The sequence below is a fragment of the Salmo salar genome, chromosome 27 (assembly GCF_965601325.2).
Source record: "Salmo salar chromosome 27, fSalSal1, whole genome shotgun sequence".
NCBI classification, from domain to species: domain Eukaryota; kingdom Metazoa; phylum Chordata; class Actinopteri; order Salmoniformes; family Salmonidae; genus Salmo; species Salmo salar.
In genome coordinates, this window is record NC_138317.1 from 38,538,719 (window position 1) to 38,554,333 (window position 15,615).

The 15,615-nt window shown below is 43.5% G+C and overlaps 1 protein-coding gene across 2 annotated transcripts; it reads right to left on the reverse strand.

Moving 5' to 3' along the window:
• Nucleotides 1-8,218: 8,218 nt before the first annotated feature.
• Nucleotides 8,219-13,803, reverse strand: LOC106589015 (chromatin modification-related protein MEAF6). Of its 2 annotated transcripts, XM_014178645.3 has the most exons (8): nt 13,533-13,803; nt 12,911-13,026; nt 12,719-12,806; nt 10,925-10,970; nt 10,601-10,790; nt 9,614-9,643; nt 8,784-8,817; nt 8,219-8,684 (listed from the first exon to the last, which is right to left on the reverse strand). In XM_014178645.3, exons 1-8 carry the CDS (start codon nt 13,620-13,622, stop codon nt 8,670-8,672), a joined length of 609 nt encoding a protein of 202 aa, XP_014034120.1. In that variant the 5' UTR covers nt 13,623-13,803; the 3' UTR covers nt 8,219-8,669. The 2 variants fall into 2 exon arrangements, with proteins under 2 accessions (XP_014034120.1, XP_014034121.1); XM_014178646.3 differs by lacking the exon at nt 9,614-9,643.
• Nucleotides 13,804-15,615: the final 1,812 nt, after the last annotated feature.

A 15,615-nucleotide genomic window follows, 5' to 3' on the forward strand; every position in this document is an offset into this window, starting at 1 on the left:
GCAAGATGCACATGATGCACCCACAGCACAGCAGAGAGAGAAAGCGATGACGTGGTGCACATATCTGCACATACAGCGCATTCGTAAAGTATTCGGAACCCTTCCACCTTTCCACATTTTGTTATGTATGTTACAGCCTTATTCTAAAGTTTTTTTGTTTTTTAATGTTCCTCATCAATCTACACACAATACCCCATAATGACAAACTGAAAACAGTTTTTTTTTTACATTTTTGCAAATGTATTAAAAATATAAAACAGAAATACCTTATTTACATAAGTATTCAGACACTTTGCTATGAGACTTGAAATTGAGCTCAGGCGCATCCTGTTTCCATGGATCATCCTTGAGATGTTTCTACAATTTGATTGGAGTCCACCTGTGGTAAAATCTATTGATTGGACATGATTTGGAAAGGCACATACCTGTCTATATAAGGTTCCACAGATGACAGTGCATGTCAGAGCAAAAACCAAGCCATGAGGTCGAAGGAATTGTCTGTAGAGCTCCGAGACAGGATTGTGTTGAGGCAAAAATGTCTGCAGCATTAACGGTCCCCAAGAACTCGGTGGCCTCCATCATTCTTAAATGGAAGAAGTTTGGAACAACCAAGACTCTTCCTACAGCTAGCTGCCCAGCCAAACTGGGCAATTGGGGGAGAAGGGCCTTGGTCAGGGAGGTGTCCTTCCAGAAGGACAACCATCTCTGCAGCACTCCACCAATCAGGCCTTTATGGTAGAGTGGCCAGACGGATGCCACTCCTCAGTAAAAGGCACATGACATCCCACTTGGAGTTTGCCAAAAGGCACCTAAAGGACTCTGACCATGAGAAACAAGATTCTCTGGTCTGATGAAACCAAGATTGAACTATTTTGCCTGAATGCCAAGCATCACGTCTGGAGGAAACCTTGCACCATCCCTACGGTGAAGCATGGTGGTGGCAGCATCATGCTGTGGGGATGTTTTTCAGTGGCAGGGACTGGGAGACTTGTCAGGATTGAGGGAAAGATGAACGGCGCAAAGTACAGAGAGATCCTTGATTAAAACATTCTCCAGAGCGCTCAGGACCTCAGACTGGGGGCGAAGGTTCACCTTCGAACAGGACAATGATCCTAAGCACACAGCTAAGACAACGCAGGAGTGGCTTCGGGACATTTCTGAATGTCCTTGAGTGGCCCAACCAGAGCCCGGACTTGAACCCGATCGAACATCTCTGGAGAGACTTGAAAATAGCTGTCCAGCAACACTCCCCATCCAACCTGACAGAGCTTGAGAGGATCTGCAGAGAAGAATGGGAGAAACTGCCCAAATACAGGTGTGCCAAAGCTTGTAGTGCCATACCCAAGAAGATGACTCGAGGCTGTAATCGATGCCAAAAGTGCTTCAACAAAGTACTGAGTAAAGAGTCTGAATACTTATGTAAATGTCATATTTGAGTAAAAAAATTAAAGTCAAGGTGTCTGAATACTTTCCGAATGCACAGTACAAAGCCACTGGATAATCTCTTTAAAAAGAGATCTGTTGGTCACTGGAGTCAATAGCAAAACACAACACTATTCACACATTAATAACAGGATTGACAGCCGTGTGTCTGTAGTAAATTAAACTATGGTTCACAGTAAGTGAGGGGCTATAACCTATGAAGTCACAAGGGCATGTGCTTGAGGATACACCCTCTGGGACCAGCGGACCAGTATCAGCACCCAGATCAATGCAGTGTGTACACATCGGTCAAGAATTGGGGTGGGACTGATAATCAGGATTTAGGTAGGGATTCAATCTGAGGCGCGTGGTATAGTCCCAGCCATACGTACGCATGGCATCATTCGCAGGTGTCTTAGCAGTGGATCGCAACAGTGTAATAGATCATGCAACTATCATTCAAAACAGATTTGTTTTGTTCCCATAATCCATTTGGACCCAGAAACACCAACTGCGACACAAAAGCCTCAACAAAAGCCTATCTGATTAGACAATCTATGAAATCAAGGGCACTGTTGTTTTTATATGTAGCTTTTCCCATGACTTCTGGAATACGGCTGACCCTGTTTGGTCCCACGAGGGCTATCAGCCAGGCCACACTACCCACTGAGATCTGTGCATCAGATCTGGGACTGGGGACTAATGCAGTGAACAGGCCCCATTGAAAACTACTATGCATCCCAAATGGCTCCATATTCCCTATTTACTGCACTACTTTATAGGGAATGTATAGGAAATAGGGTGCCATTTGGGACGCATGTCTAGTCAACAGAGTTCTGCTGGTGGCAGCTGCAAAACAAATCACCACCCACAGGCCATCACATCACTGAGATACAGGCCTAACATCACTGATACAGGCCTCACATCACTGAGATTCAGGCCTCACATCACTGATACAGGCCTCACATCACTGAGATTCAGGCCTAACATCACTGATACAGGCCTCACATCACTGAGATTCAGGCCTAACATCACTGAGATTCAGGCCTAACATCACTGAGATTCAGGCCTAACATCACTGATACAGGCCTCACATCACTGATACAGGCCTCACATCACTGAGATTCAGGCCTAACATCACTGAGATACAGGCCTCACATCACTGAGATACAGGCCTCACATCACTGATACAGGCCTCACATCACTGATACAGGCCTCACATCACTGAGATTCAGGCCTAACATCACTGAGATACAGGCCTAACATCACTGAGATACAGGCCTAACATCACTGAGATTCAGGCTTCACATCACTGAGATACAGGTCTAACATCACTGATACAGGCCTCACATCACTGGATACAGGCCTCACATCACTGGATACAGGCCTCACATCACTGAGATTCAGGCCTCACATCACTGAGATACAGGCCTAACATCACTGAGATACAGGCCTCACATCACTGAGATACAGGCCTAACATCACTGAGATACAGGCCTCACATCACTGAGATACAGGCCTAACGTCACTGAGATACAGGCCTCACATCACTGAGATACAGGCCTAACATCACTGAGATACAGGCCTCACGTCACTGAGATACAGGCCTCACATCACTGAGATACAGGCCTAACGTCACTGAGATACAGTCCTAACGTCACTGAGATACAGGCCTAACCAGGGGCGAAAATCTGATATCAACTTTGGAGGGGACAATTACATGAAATTTTCTCAAGAGCAATTCCTGAGGGGGACACCAAAAGTAGTGCTGTAACACATAGCCTACATTGTAATATGGTAAATGTATATTGAGGAACCAAAGAAATAAGGTGTTTGCCGTACTCCTAACTACCGGTACCCAAAACTACACAACTAATCACAACAGCAATACCATTGCCTTTAAGAAATCTTAGTTCAGTCACCAGTTTAAGTTGAGAGTGGGGGTATCCATGGCATTTTCCAATTATGTTCCTATTTTACAAGTCAAAAAAATTGAGAACCTTTCATAATGTTGCCAAACAAAGACTCAACAAACTTACCTGAGACTCCCTGTCTCTGCCAGTCTGTCCCTGCATATCTGTCCCCAACTCTGCTGTCTGTGTGCCATCTGTTGACTGCTCTGCCTAATGACATCATTGTGAAACATTTCCATTAGAATTTCATTTCTTTCTTATGAACATTTTATCAACTAGTCTTTGAGATATTAGGCTACTAGGGTTCTTACTATGCGTTTTGGTGTATTGAAAAATACTCTGATGTCCGTCTTTTATTTTTCTGCCATTTTTCTACCTGGCTGGCTACACACACACACAGTGTGTAGGTTATTTACAGTAGGAGATGGGCTTCTATCATCTTCTATCATTCTATTTGGGCTTCGATCTAAAAGGTAGCTAGCAAATGTGAAACGGATTAAAATGACAAGAGTTGACAGCTGTATTAGTTCACCATTTACACATATGCTGCAACCTTTTGTAATTTTAATAGTTTGTTTCATATTGGCTGGCTTCCAACAATAGCTGAATTTGCAAAGCTAGCGAGCACCAATTCAGTTTCAGTGGTGTTTGCTATAATCTTTGCTACCCGGGTTAAATAAAGGTGAAATAAAATAAATAAAAGTTCCCTTGCGACAATTTAGCTTTTGCAACGAGACCATTAAATATATTTAAGACAATGGTAGAAGAGAGTGTAGTTCTGTTCAGTTTGGACTTCAGTTTATCGCTAACCTTATCACAGGGACTTTGAAGCACTAACTTACATCATCTGCATGCTGATCTTGGAATTGACGATAGCAAAGATTCCATCTTTGACGACGCCACATAAATGGAATAGGTACTAGCTAGCTTAATAGTTAATATTTGCGCGCTAGCTCTGCATATTCAGCTAGTGTGTGTGCGCGATTGACTGGATTAACCTCACGTCAGTTACGTTCATCGAGTGCCTTTCAGACAGTAGACACGACCCCTCTGTTACCTTGCCAGTGGATCAAACCATTGTGAGGCAAAGGGTGGGGGGGGGTCGCAATCTTTTGAAACTTAAAAACGCGCTATTAAGTGTCTATAATCAGCACAATTGCTTTCATTGCGTATTATTAATATTATTTAAATTACATAGTTATGTTTCAGTGATATATTGGGGGGGACAAATCATATTTTTCCCAGGATGGTGGGGTCGTGTCCCCCCCGTCCCCCCCGGGATTTCTGCCCCTGGGCCTAACATCACTGATACAGGTCTAACATCACTGAGATACAGGCCTCACATCACTGAGATACAGGCCTCACATCACTGAGATTCAGGCCTCACATCACTGAGATACAGGCCTCACATCACTGAGATACAGTCCTAACATCACTGAGATACAGTCCTAACATCACTGAGATACAGGCCTCACGTCACTGAGATACAAGTCCTAACATCACTGAGATACAGGCCTAACATGATTACACTGGGTCTATAACAGGATACAGCACAATATGCTGTAGGCTACTGGAATTAACCTCACAACACAGAATCAAATCTCAAGTGCATGCTGGCCAGCTACTTCATTTAGCTAACACTTATGTTAAGTTTGTCATGGGAGAGTTCACTAGAACCAATTATACCAGTCGTTCCAGGAAACTTTCAGTCCCAGAATTTCCATCAGGATTCTTCAGTTCATGAATTTCCTGAACTGTATGGAATCAAAATACAATTGTCCCTGAACCTGTAGTGCATGTGTATTTTTCAAGCTGATTTACACAATCCATTGATCAGATCAGATTTTTTTTTTTTTATGGAGCAGTAAACAGCCGCCAGATCATATTGCTACAGTAAACAGCTGCCAGATCATATTGCTACAGTAAACAGCCGCCAGATCATATTGCTACAGTAAACAGCCGCCAGATCATATTGTTACAGTAAACAGCCGCCAGATCATATTGTTACAGTAAACAGCCGCCAGATCATATTGCTACAGTAAACAGCCGCCAGATCATATTGCTACAGTAAACAGCCGCCAGATCATATTGCTACAGTAAACAGCCGCCAGATCATATTGCTACAGTAAACAGCCGCCAGATCATATTGCTACAGTAAACAGCCGCCAGATCATATTGCTACAGTAAACAGCAGCCAGATCATATTGCTACAGTAAACAGCCGCCAGATCATATTGCTACAGTAAACAGCCGCCAGATCATATTGCTACAGTAAACAGCCGCCAGATCATATTGCTACAGTAAACAGCTGCCAGATCATATTGCTACAGTAAACAGCTGCCAGATCATATTGCTACAGTAAACAGCTGCCAGATCATATTGCTACAGTAAACAGCTGCCAGATCATATTGCTACAGTAAACAGCTGCCAGATCATATTGCTACAGTAAACAGCTGCCAGATCATATTGCTACAGTAAACAGCTGCCAGATCATATTGTTACAGTAAACAGCAGCCAGATCATATTGCTACAGTAAACAGCTGCCAGATCATATTGTTACAGTAAACAGCCGCCAGATCATATTGCTACAGTAAACAGCTGCCAGATCATATTGTTACAGTAAACAGCTGCCAGATCATATTGCTACAGTAGAACTGAGTAACTTTTGTACCTACATATGACACGACTGAATCATGGACTGAAATGTGACTTGCTCTAATCACAAGCTGCTCATGTCAGACTCCATGGCAACAGACGTGGGAAGAAACAGGGAGGGGAGACTGGTTCAGTAGAGAATGGAAAGAAGTATGTCATTTGAAATGCAACATTATTCTTTATGAGTGATTATGATTGGGGTAAGAGCTAGAGGATACAATTTGTTAGAGAAAACCCCAAATCCTTATTACGTAAATCCCCCCACACATCAACAACACCCAAATCCAAGAGGAGTGGTAGGCCTAACTGTGGAAAGTAGCGTCAACGAGAGGACAAATACAATTTAATGCTATAGTACATTCCAAATGAAATGTGACTGTAAAATGTGTGGCAGGAGAACAGCGTGAAACAGGGATTGAGTAATTCCAGACAGCCTCTCCATCTTGCTTGTCAGAAGTTTGGCTTTGCCTGGGTTTCTCCAGTGAGATGATGCTTGGAACCATTCAGTTTGCATCCTATCTCCTATATAGTGCACAGCTTTTGACCAGGGCCAATAGTGCTTTGGTCAAAAGTAGTACACTATATAGTGCACTACTTTTAACCAGAGCCCTATGTGGCCTGATCAAAAGTACTGCTCTAAATAGGGAGCAATAGTAGTGTATTTGGGATGTACACAGATATCCATGAGCCAAGCCCAAAAGCCCTGGTCGTAAAGGTCTTTAAGTGTGCCTTGGGGACATCATACTGTTGGCATGGCAGAATACAGGTTTGGAGGACAAACACCCCATTCATCTGAGGATCTTTGGCCTTACAGAGAATTAAAGAACAGCATAAACCATGCATTTGATAGATTGATGGCAGATTTAACAACCCACTTATGACTCATAGTCCTAGTAGTCACTGTGGGACCGGGTTAGGACTTTGTTTATGATACGGGAAAGCCTGTGGTTGAGACATTTAAGGCAATGCTTTTGAGTACTGTCAAATACACATTGTGAAGTAGCACTACCTAGTGAAGGAATGTTGTATTGCATACTGACAATAAAGTATTCACTAATAAGCATATCTACTTGAAATAGACATAATACTATATTGTTATTTGGATGATCAAAATGACAGCTTTGTCTGTATTCACCAAACTATTTCAATACTACACACCTGATCAGTACTGGTCGCATACAGGGAACTTTCTAGAAATAGCATGGGACCAGTGTTGGAGAAGCTACTCTTAAAATATAGATTTCCAAGCTAACATTTACATCTCACTGGCAGACATTAAGCTACGCTAAAGCTAACCTTAAGAAAAATGTAGTTTACTTAAAGTTGCTTTGAAAAAGTAGTTCACTACATCATGAAAAAGTATGATATCTAATTCTTAAAATGTCAGACTACAAATTCCAAGAACAGATCACACTAGGGTCAAATGTTAACAGAATGTGTAATTTAAACACAAAAACAATGTTTCAAGTGAGAATTAGGCAGGTATGATGCCGAAAAATAAAGGATTGCCTACTTCAGCCATATTTGATTTTCCTTTTGCAAAAGTGTGTAGTTCTAGTAGTTAGCTACACAACAAAAGTGAACTACTAAGATTTGAATTTAGTTCAAGTACCACCAAACTACTGTAAAATGTAGTTCAATGACTAGTTAAACTACATATAGTTCACTGCTCCCCAACATGGCATGGGTCATGTGTTGTCATCCTGTTGCCCCCTGGTTCACTTTAACTGCCACTGTTCAAAAATCAAACTCTAATCTCTGAAACTGCCACCATAGGAATGCCATAATGACGTCATATCTTTGTGTGTAAACAGAGTTATTTTAATCGTACTTGGGGGAGTCAGAATAAAGCTGTTTGAAGGTGAACACAGTACTAAAAACTATTTCCATGATCTCACTGAAACGTCACCAGTAGTGCATTATAAATGGAATAGGGAGCCATTTGAGACTCAGCCAATAAGCTGGTGGACTAGAGAGAGGGCCTCATCTGAGCACATTGGCAGGTAAAAGGGTCATGAAGAAGCCACAATGAAACCAGGCAGTAGATGCTGTCAGACACAGATGTTGGTCATAAACTAGCTTCCCTGTTGATTTCCCTGCTAGATGATTACTGAAGAGTGCAGACTAAAGACGGAGATTACATTTTGATTAACAGCAAGTCATTTTCAATGCTTCTGGTGGGCTAGACATTCACAAATTTAGATTTTTACCATAAACAACTATATATAGTAATATTTATCATTTCAATGTTTTATTACAATTTTATGCTCAACAAATCTCAAAATAAAATTTAAAAAAAACAGAAGCTGGGATATTCTAGAGCTACAAAACTACACAAGGACAAAAAAAGAATGATTATTTTTGTCACAAGAAGAGCAGTAATGTGAAGTTACATGATAAATATAGAATGTTCCACACTATACAATAACCCCAGCTGGGTATTGAGTAACATGCAATAACACACCTTGTACTTTTCTGCAGGAAAATCATGAAACACAAATATTTCCAGGAGCAGGTGGGAGGGTCAACATTTCATGCAGTATACACAAAGCAGAAACCAAGTCAGTTAACATAAGGCATATAAAGTTCACAAAGCCCAGAGAAGTGACTCTCTACTTCACTGTAGACTTCTCCTGTGTGACCAGTTCTGGTCTGAAGTGCTTAACAGCCCCATTCATCATCAAGTTGAATAGTCCTGTGGAACAACAGAATTAAAAACAGAAGTTTAAATAGTTCTAAAATCACATATTGCTTAATTGGAAGCTCAAGACAACATAACATTCCAATAGCTTACCGCTCTTGGTTTTTTGTTCACCTTCATGTCGAATCTAAAAACAAAAGAAGCAAGAGTTACGACGGGTCTTTCAGGTTTCACTAAATACAACACGAGTAACCATGGAGACAACAAGCACCACAACAGTTACTCAAGCTAAGAGACCAAGCAACACACAAGGAGACAACTAAAGAAGCATATGAAAGCCTGGTGGGTTTTTACTCAACCTGTGAGCTTCCCATCTCATTTTGGCAGGAAGAGCAGACTTTTTCAGAACTGGATTAAGGGAACGGGACCTTTATGGAATGAAACCAGGGTCAAGAAATAAACTGTGCTTCTAAAGAAGTAGTGTTTATGCCCCTATGACTCAAAACACTACAGATTTTAGCGTTGAGTCTACAGAAGCTAGGGGCTAATACTTTATTAGATTCAATGCATTATTTGAGAAATGAAGGGTGCGTCTCCAAAATGGCACCCTATTTCCTATATGGGCCCTGGTCAAAAGTAGTGCACTAAATAGGGAATAGGATGCCATTTGGGATAGAACCAAAGATTTGGACATGTAGTAATGATAGATTTGCTATGATGCCGCATTAACTGTGACAGAAGCAGATAGAGCGCTGAGGGAGAGAGAGAGTGGGAACGTCAGGATGTGGTCAGAGAAGGCAGGGGTAGTCCCCTAAATGGAACCCTATTCCTGACATAGGGCACTACTTTGACCAGAGCCCTATGGGTCAAAAGAGCTCTGGTCAAAGGCAGTGCACTATATAGGGAATAGGGTGCCATTTGGGACACAGGCAGGGGGCTGGATGTATCACCACAGGAAGCAGGAAGTAAAATTTGAGACTTACTCAAAGTCATAATGAAACATGGCAGAAGGGCTGGGGCAGCATTAGGGGAAGTAGAGAGCAGTAGTAATTAGTACACCAGCCTGACTCACTCTAAAGGGATGCTTTTGTATCTGGAAAATACAGGCTTGTTAATAATTGAACTAGCTAACACAATATTTTGTCTTTTCATTTAAGTTATTGAGATGATTTTGTCTAAATATATGGTGGTTTTATTAGTCTACATACAACATAACACAATGTGGCTAGGAACTGGTGTGATGAGTTAATACAGCTGGAAAAGTCCTCACATTCCAGCTCCAATACAAACAGACTAAGCCACTTGCTATAAACCAGTAGTACAGCCAATCAAACAGACCCTCCTGATGTTTATACAGTAGTACAGCCAATCAAACAGACCCTCCTGATGTTTATACAGTAGTACAGCCAATCAAACAGACCCTCCTGATGTTTATACAGTAGTACAGCCAATCAAACAGACCCTCCTGATGTTTATACAGTAGTACAGCCAATCAAACAGACCCTCCTGATGTTTATACAGTAGTACAGCCAATCAAACAGACCCTCCTGATGTTTATACAGTAGTACAGCCAATCAAACAGACCCTCCTGATGTTTATACAGTAGTACAGCCAATCAAACAGACCCTCCTGATGTTTATACAGTAGTACAGCCAATCAAACTGACGTTTATACAGTAGTACAGCCAATCAATCTGACCCTCCCAGACAACTTTTTAAGAAAGTTACCTTGCGCGCAAGAGAGATACACTTGCACATATTTCAGACTTGATAGCAGGGCCATGTTCAGTAGCCAACGATTGCAGATAGAAATGACGTTAATAGACCCACTTTGATTCCATATTCTACATGTCAGAAAGGCACGTTTGTTCTACAATGCATATTTCTATCCGAACGTTCCACAACGTTGTGTTCTGCTGAACGTGCCCTGGGAGTTAGTCTAGACCAGCAACTGCGTTTAGGGTCGAGTACCTGTGTCTGTTTTTGTTCTTCCTTTTCTTGTGGCTCCCGTGGTGGCTTCCGGAGGAGGACGAGGCAGCCTTCTGGGGTTTGAGGTCCTGCAAGGCCCCGTCTGCGTCCTCCGTGTCCTCCTGACTGGGCTCGTTCTCCTGGTTCTGGAGGTCTGGGGATGTGTCGCTCTCTGTCCCACTGCCGGGCTCACCTGAAGGGCCAGGCAACAGGAAAGCGACATGCCACCTTGGAGCTCAACTCCCTCACATACCAGTAGGCTACATTCAGTTAGCACTGTGGCAAACAAAAGTTTATCCATTTGAGATGGCTGAGCCATATACTTACGCTTTTCATTCATGTGATCTGGTATCCCGCCAAGTGCACAGACAGCCTGTTCAACAAAGACAAAAAGTTGGTCAGCATTTACACGCTATTACAATCATAGATGGCCTCCTAGGACAATACTGAGAGGACAGAGGGCCTCCTAGGACAATACTGAGAGGACCGATGGCCTCCTAGGACAATACTGAGAGGACCGATGGCCTCCTAGGACAATACTGAGAGGACAGAGGGCCTCCTAGGACAATACTGAGAGGACAGAGGGCCTCCTAGGACAATACTGAGAGGACCGAGGGCCTCCTTGGACAATACTGAGAGGACAGAGGGCATCCTAGGACAATACTGAGAGGACAGAGGGCCTCCTAGGACAATACTGAGAGGAAAGAGGGCCTCCTAGGACAATACTGAGAGGACAGAGGGCATCCTAGGACAATACTGAGAGGACCGATGGCCTCCTAGGACAATACTGAGAGGACCGATGGCCTCCTAGGACAATACTGAGAGGACCGATGGCCTCCTAGGACAATACTGAGAGGACAGAGGGCCTCCTAGGACAATACTGAGAGGACCGATGGCATCCTAGGAAAATACTGAGAGGACAGAGGGCCTCCTAGGACAATACTGAGAGGACCGATGGCCTCCTAGGACAATACTGAGAGGACCGATGGCATCCTAGGAAAATACTGAGAGGACAGAGGGCCTCCTAGGACAATACTGAGAGGACCGATGGCCTCCTAGGACAATACTGAGAGGACAGAGGGCCTCCTAGGACAATACTGAGAGGACAGAGGGCCTCCTAGGACAATACTGAGAGGACAGAGGGCCTCCTAGGACAATACTGAGAGGACCGATGGCCTCCTAGGACAATACTGAGAGGACAGAGGGCCTCCTAGGACAATACTGAGAGGACAGAGGGCCTCCTAGGACAATACTGAGAGGACCGATGGCCTCCTAGGACAATACTGAGAGGACAGAGGGCCTCCTAGGACAATACTGAGAGGACCGATGGCATCCTAGGAAAATACTGAGAGGACAGAGGGCCTCCTAGGACAATACTGAGAGGACAGAGGGCCTCCTAGGACAATACTGAGAGGACAGAGGGCCTCCTAGGACAATACTGAGAGGACAGAGGGCCTCCTAGGACAATACTGAGAGGACCGATGGCCTCCTAGGACAATACTGAGAGGACCGATGGCCTCCTAGGACAATACTGAGAGGACCGATGGCCTCCTAGGACAATACTGAGAGGACCGATGGCCTCCTAGGACAATACTGAGAGGACCGATGGCCTCCTAGGACAATACTGAGAGGACAGAGGGCCTCCTAGGACAATACTGAGAGGACAGAGGGCCTCCTAGGACAATACTGAGAGGACAGAGGGCCTCCTAGGACAATACTGAGAGGACAGAGGGCCTCCTAGGAAAATACTGAGAGGACCGATGGCCTCCTAGGAAAATACTGAGAGGACCGATGGCCTCCTAGGAAAATACTGAGAGGACCGATGGCCTCCTAGGACAATACTGAGAGGACCGAGGGCCTCCTAGGACAATACTGAGAGGACAGAGGGCCTCCTAGGACAATACTGAGAGGACCGATGGCCTCCTAGGAAAATACTGAGAGGACAGAGGGCCTCCTAGGACAATACTGAGAGGACCGATGGCCTCCTAGGACAATACTGAGAGGACCGATGGCCTCCTAGGACAATACTGAGAGGACCGATGGCCTCCTAGGAAAATAATGAGAGCATAAATGGCCTAGGAAAACACTGAGGACAGGCAGAAAATAGAGTGAAGCACTCACTGCTACAGAAGTGACTGAAGACTTGCTGAACAGACGCTCTGCCTCCTTGAACTTTCTGTTTCTTCTGTCTGTCTTGCTGTTAGAATTTCTGACAGAACAATACAAAACAGAGTAAATAGATCATAAACAGAGGCAAGATGATTCAATATCAACACTTTATATCTGAGTAGCCATGGTCCATGTCTTGCTTACTTTTGGTTGGTGAGGTATCTGTCCCATCCTCTAATGATATTCCCATACATCTGGGTGTCTTCCAAGTAGCTGCCCTCAAATGCATAGATCTGTCTTTCCAAGTTCACCAATGTCTCCTGTGGAAAGTATGTAAAAGGCATTAGACTGCATTTCAAATGTATGACGCTGACAAAGTGTAATTACTATATAGCCAGAGACAGTACCACAGCCATGCCCATGGTGATGTGGGCATTAACATAGTAGGGTTTGACTGCACCTTGTGGGCAAAGAAAGTTACTACCTAACTCCAACGACGCGACATTGTACATAAACATTGATATATCTAGTAAAAATGCAATACATATGGATGTATGACGATGAATAAAAGCACATACTAAGTTACATTTTATAATGTTTCATTTGTGTGGTAACGTTAGCTAACGTATCTTATCAGCGAGAAACAAATATTTACCGGCAGTAGAGAGCCGAGGCCTAGTCGTAGTAGCTAAGCTAGGTTAGCTAGCACGGCCTAGTTAACTAGCAAGCTACCTTGCAACTTAAACATAAGATGCAGCAAATACGCATGTAGCAAAATATTTACTCATACGGAAACGTAGCTAGCTACAGCAGCTAATAAACTTACCGCAAGTTCTTGTTTCCTCTTGACCAGTTCCGACAGTTCTCGACGTGTGTCGGGAATTTGCGGCGGTGTCGCCTTCGTATGCATCGCCATGATGAATCTCCGAAAAACAAAACAGTTGCGCGTCTTCAACGAGGTAAAATAGGTAAGAAAGGATTTTCACCACACGTGGGCGCTAGATGACTGGTACGTTTGCTTGTCTTGCAACGAGCCAAATGCCTTTTCTTCTCCTGCCGCTCTGCTCTCACCGAGTACTCGTTGTCATGGAAACAGATCAAATGCGGAAACGTTGTATCCACACTCGGAAGTTTGTTTCTGGCTACAGTAACTTTGCAGTGTGGTATGAATGAATTTGTTGCATCCTAGGATTACTTTGCGAATTTGGTAAACGTAGTCGGACTACATTTACTATTCAAATTGCTACTTAGTCAGCATGAGGGTGTTGAAGTCATTGCTTGAGTTGGGTACCAGCACCTCACATGTTCTACTGCTTGAGCCCCTGTATTTCTTATCAAAATATTAGCAACAAAAGTATTGTGAAGTTCAAGCTCCTGAACATAAATATGAACAGTACCGGCACCCAAAATGATTACAGGTACCTATTTCAGTTCAAGTCAAGCACTGGTGACATTACAAACTCTCCTCCCTTCTAAACAGATTTTTTTTTAATGTATTTATTTCACCATTATTTAATCAGGTAGGCAAGTTGAGAGCAAGTTCTCATTTACAATTGTGACCTGGCCAAGATAAAGCAAGCAGTTTGACACATACAACAACACAGAGTTACACATGGAGTAAAACAAACATACAGTCAATAATACAGTAGAAAAATAAGTCTATATACAAAGTGAGCAAGTGAGGTGAGATAAGGGAGGTAAAGGCAAAAAAGGCCATGGTGACAAAGTAAATACAATATAGCAAGTAAAACACTGGAATGGTAGATTTGCAGTGGAAGAAAGTGCAAAGTAGAAATATAAATAATGGGGTGCAAAGGAGCAAAATAAATAAATAAATAAATAAATACAGTACGGAAGAGGTAGTTGTTTGGGCTAAATTATAGATGGGCTATGTACAGGTGCAGTGATCTGTGAGCTGCTCTGACAGCTGGTGCTTAAAGCTAGTGAGGGAGATAAGTGTTTCCAGTTTTAGAGATTTTTGTAGTTTGTTCCAGTCATTGGCAGCAGAGAACTGGAAGGAGAGGCGGCCGAAGGAGGAATTGGCTTTGGGGGTGACCAGAGAGATATACCTGCTGGAGTGCGTGCTACAAGTGGATGCTGCTATGGTGACCAGTGAGCTGAGATAAGGGGGAACTTTACCTAGCAGGGTCTTGTAGGTGACCTGGAGCCAGTGGGATTGGTGACGAGTATGAAGCAAGGGCCAGCCAACGAGAGCGTACAGGTCGCAGTGGTGGGTAGTATATGGGGCTTTGGTAACAAAACGGATGGCACTGTGATAGACTGCATCCAATTTATTGAGTAGGGTATGGAGGCTATTTTGTAAATGACATCGCCGAAGTCGGGGATCGGTAGGATGGTCAGTTTTACGAGGGTATGTTTGGCAGCATGAGTGAAAGATGCTTTGTTGCGAAATAGGAAGCCAATTCTAGATTTAACTTTGGATTGGAGATGTTTGATGTGAGTCTGGAAGGAGAGTTTACAGTCTAACCAGACACCTAGGTATTTGTAGTTGTCCACATATTCTAAGTCAGAACTGTCCAGAGTAGTGATGCGGGATGGGCGGGCAGGTGCAGGCAGCGATCGGTTGAATAGCATGCATTTAGTTTTACTTGTATTTAAGAGCAGTTGGAGGCCACGGAAGGAGAGTTGTATGGCATTGAAGCTCGTCTGGAGGGTAGTTAACACAGTGTCCAAAGAAGGGCCAGAAGTATACAGAATGGTGTCGTCTGCGTAGAGGTGGATCAGAGACTCACCAGCAGCAAGAGTGACATCATTGATGTATACAGAGAAAAGAGTTGGCCCAAGAATTGAACCCTGTGGCACCCCCATAGAGACTGCCAGAGGCCCGGACAACAGGCCCTCCGATTTGACACACTGAACTCTATTAGAGAAGTAGTTGGTGAACCAGG

Bases quoted from the DNA above. Each gene is read 5' to 3' on its own strand.
- LOC106589015 (XM_014178645.3), bottom strand. From the start codon at position 13,622: ATGGCGATGCATACGAAGGCGACACCGCCGCAAATTCCCGACACACGT. The intron at 10,791-10,924 runs GTAAGTATATGG...CTGGCCCTTCAG, and splicing joins AGATCACATGAATGAAAAGC to GTGAGCCCGGCAGTGGGACA. The intron at 8,818-9,613 runs GTAAGTCTCAAA...TTTTGTTTTTAG, and splicing joins ATGTTTCATTATGACTTTGA to ATTCGACATGAAGGTGAACA.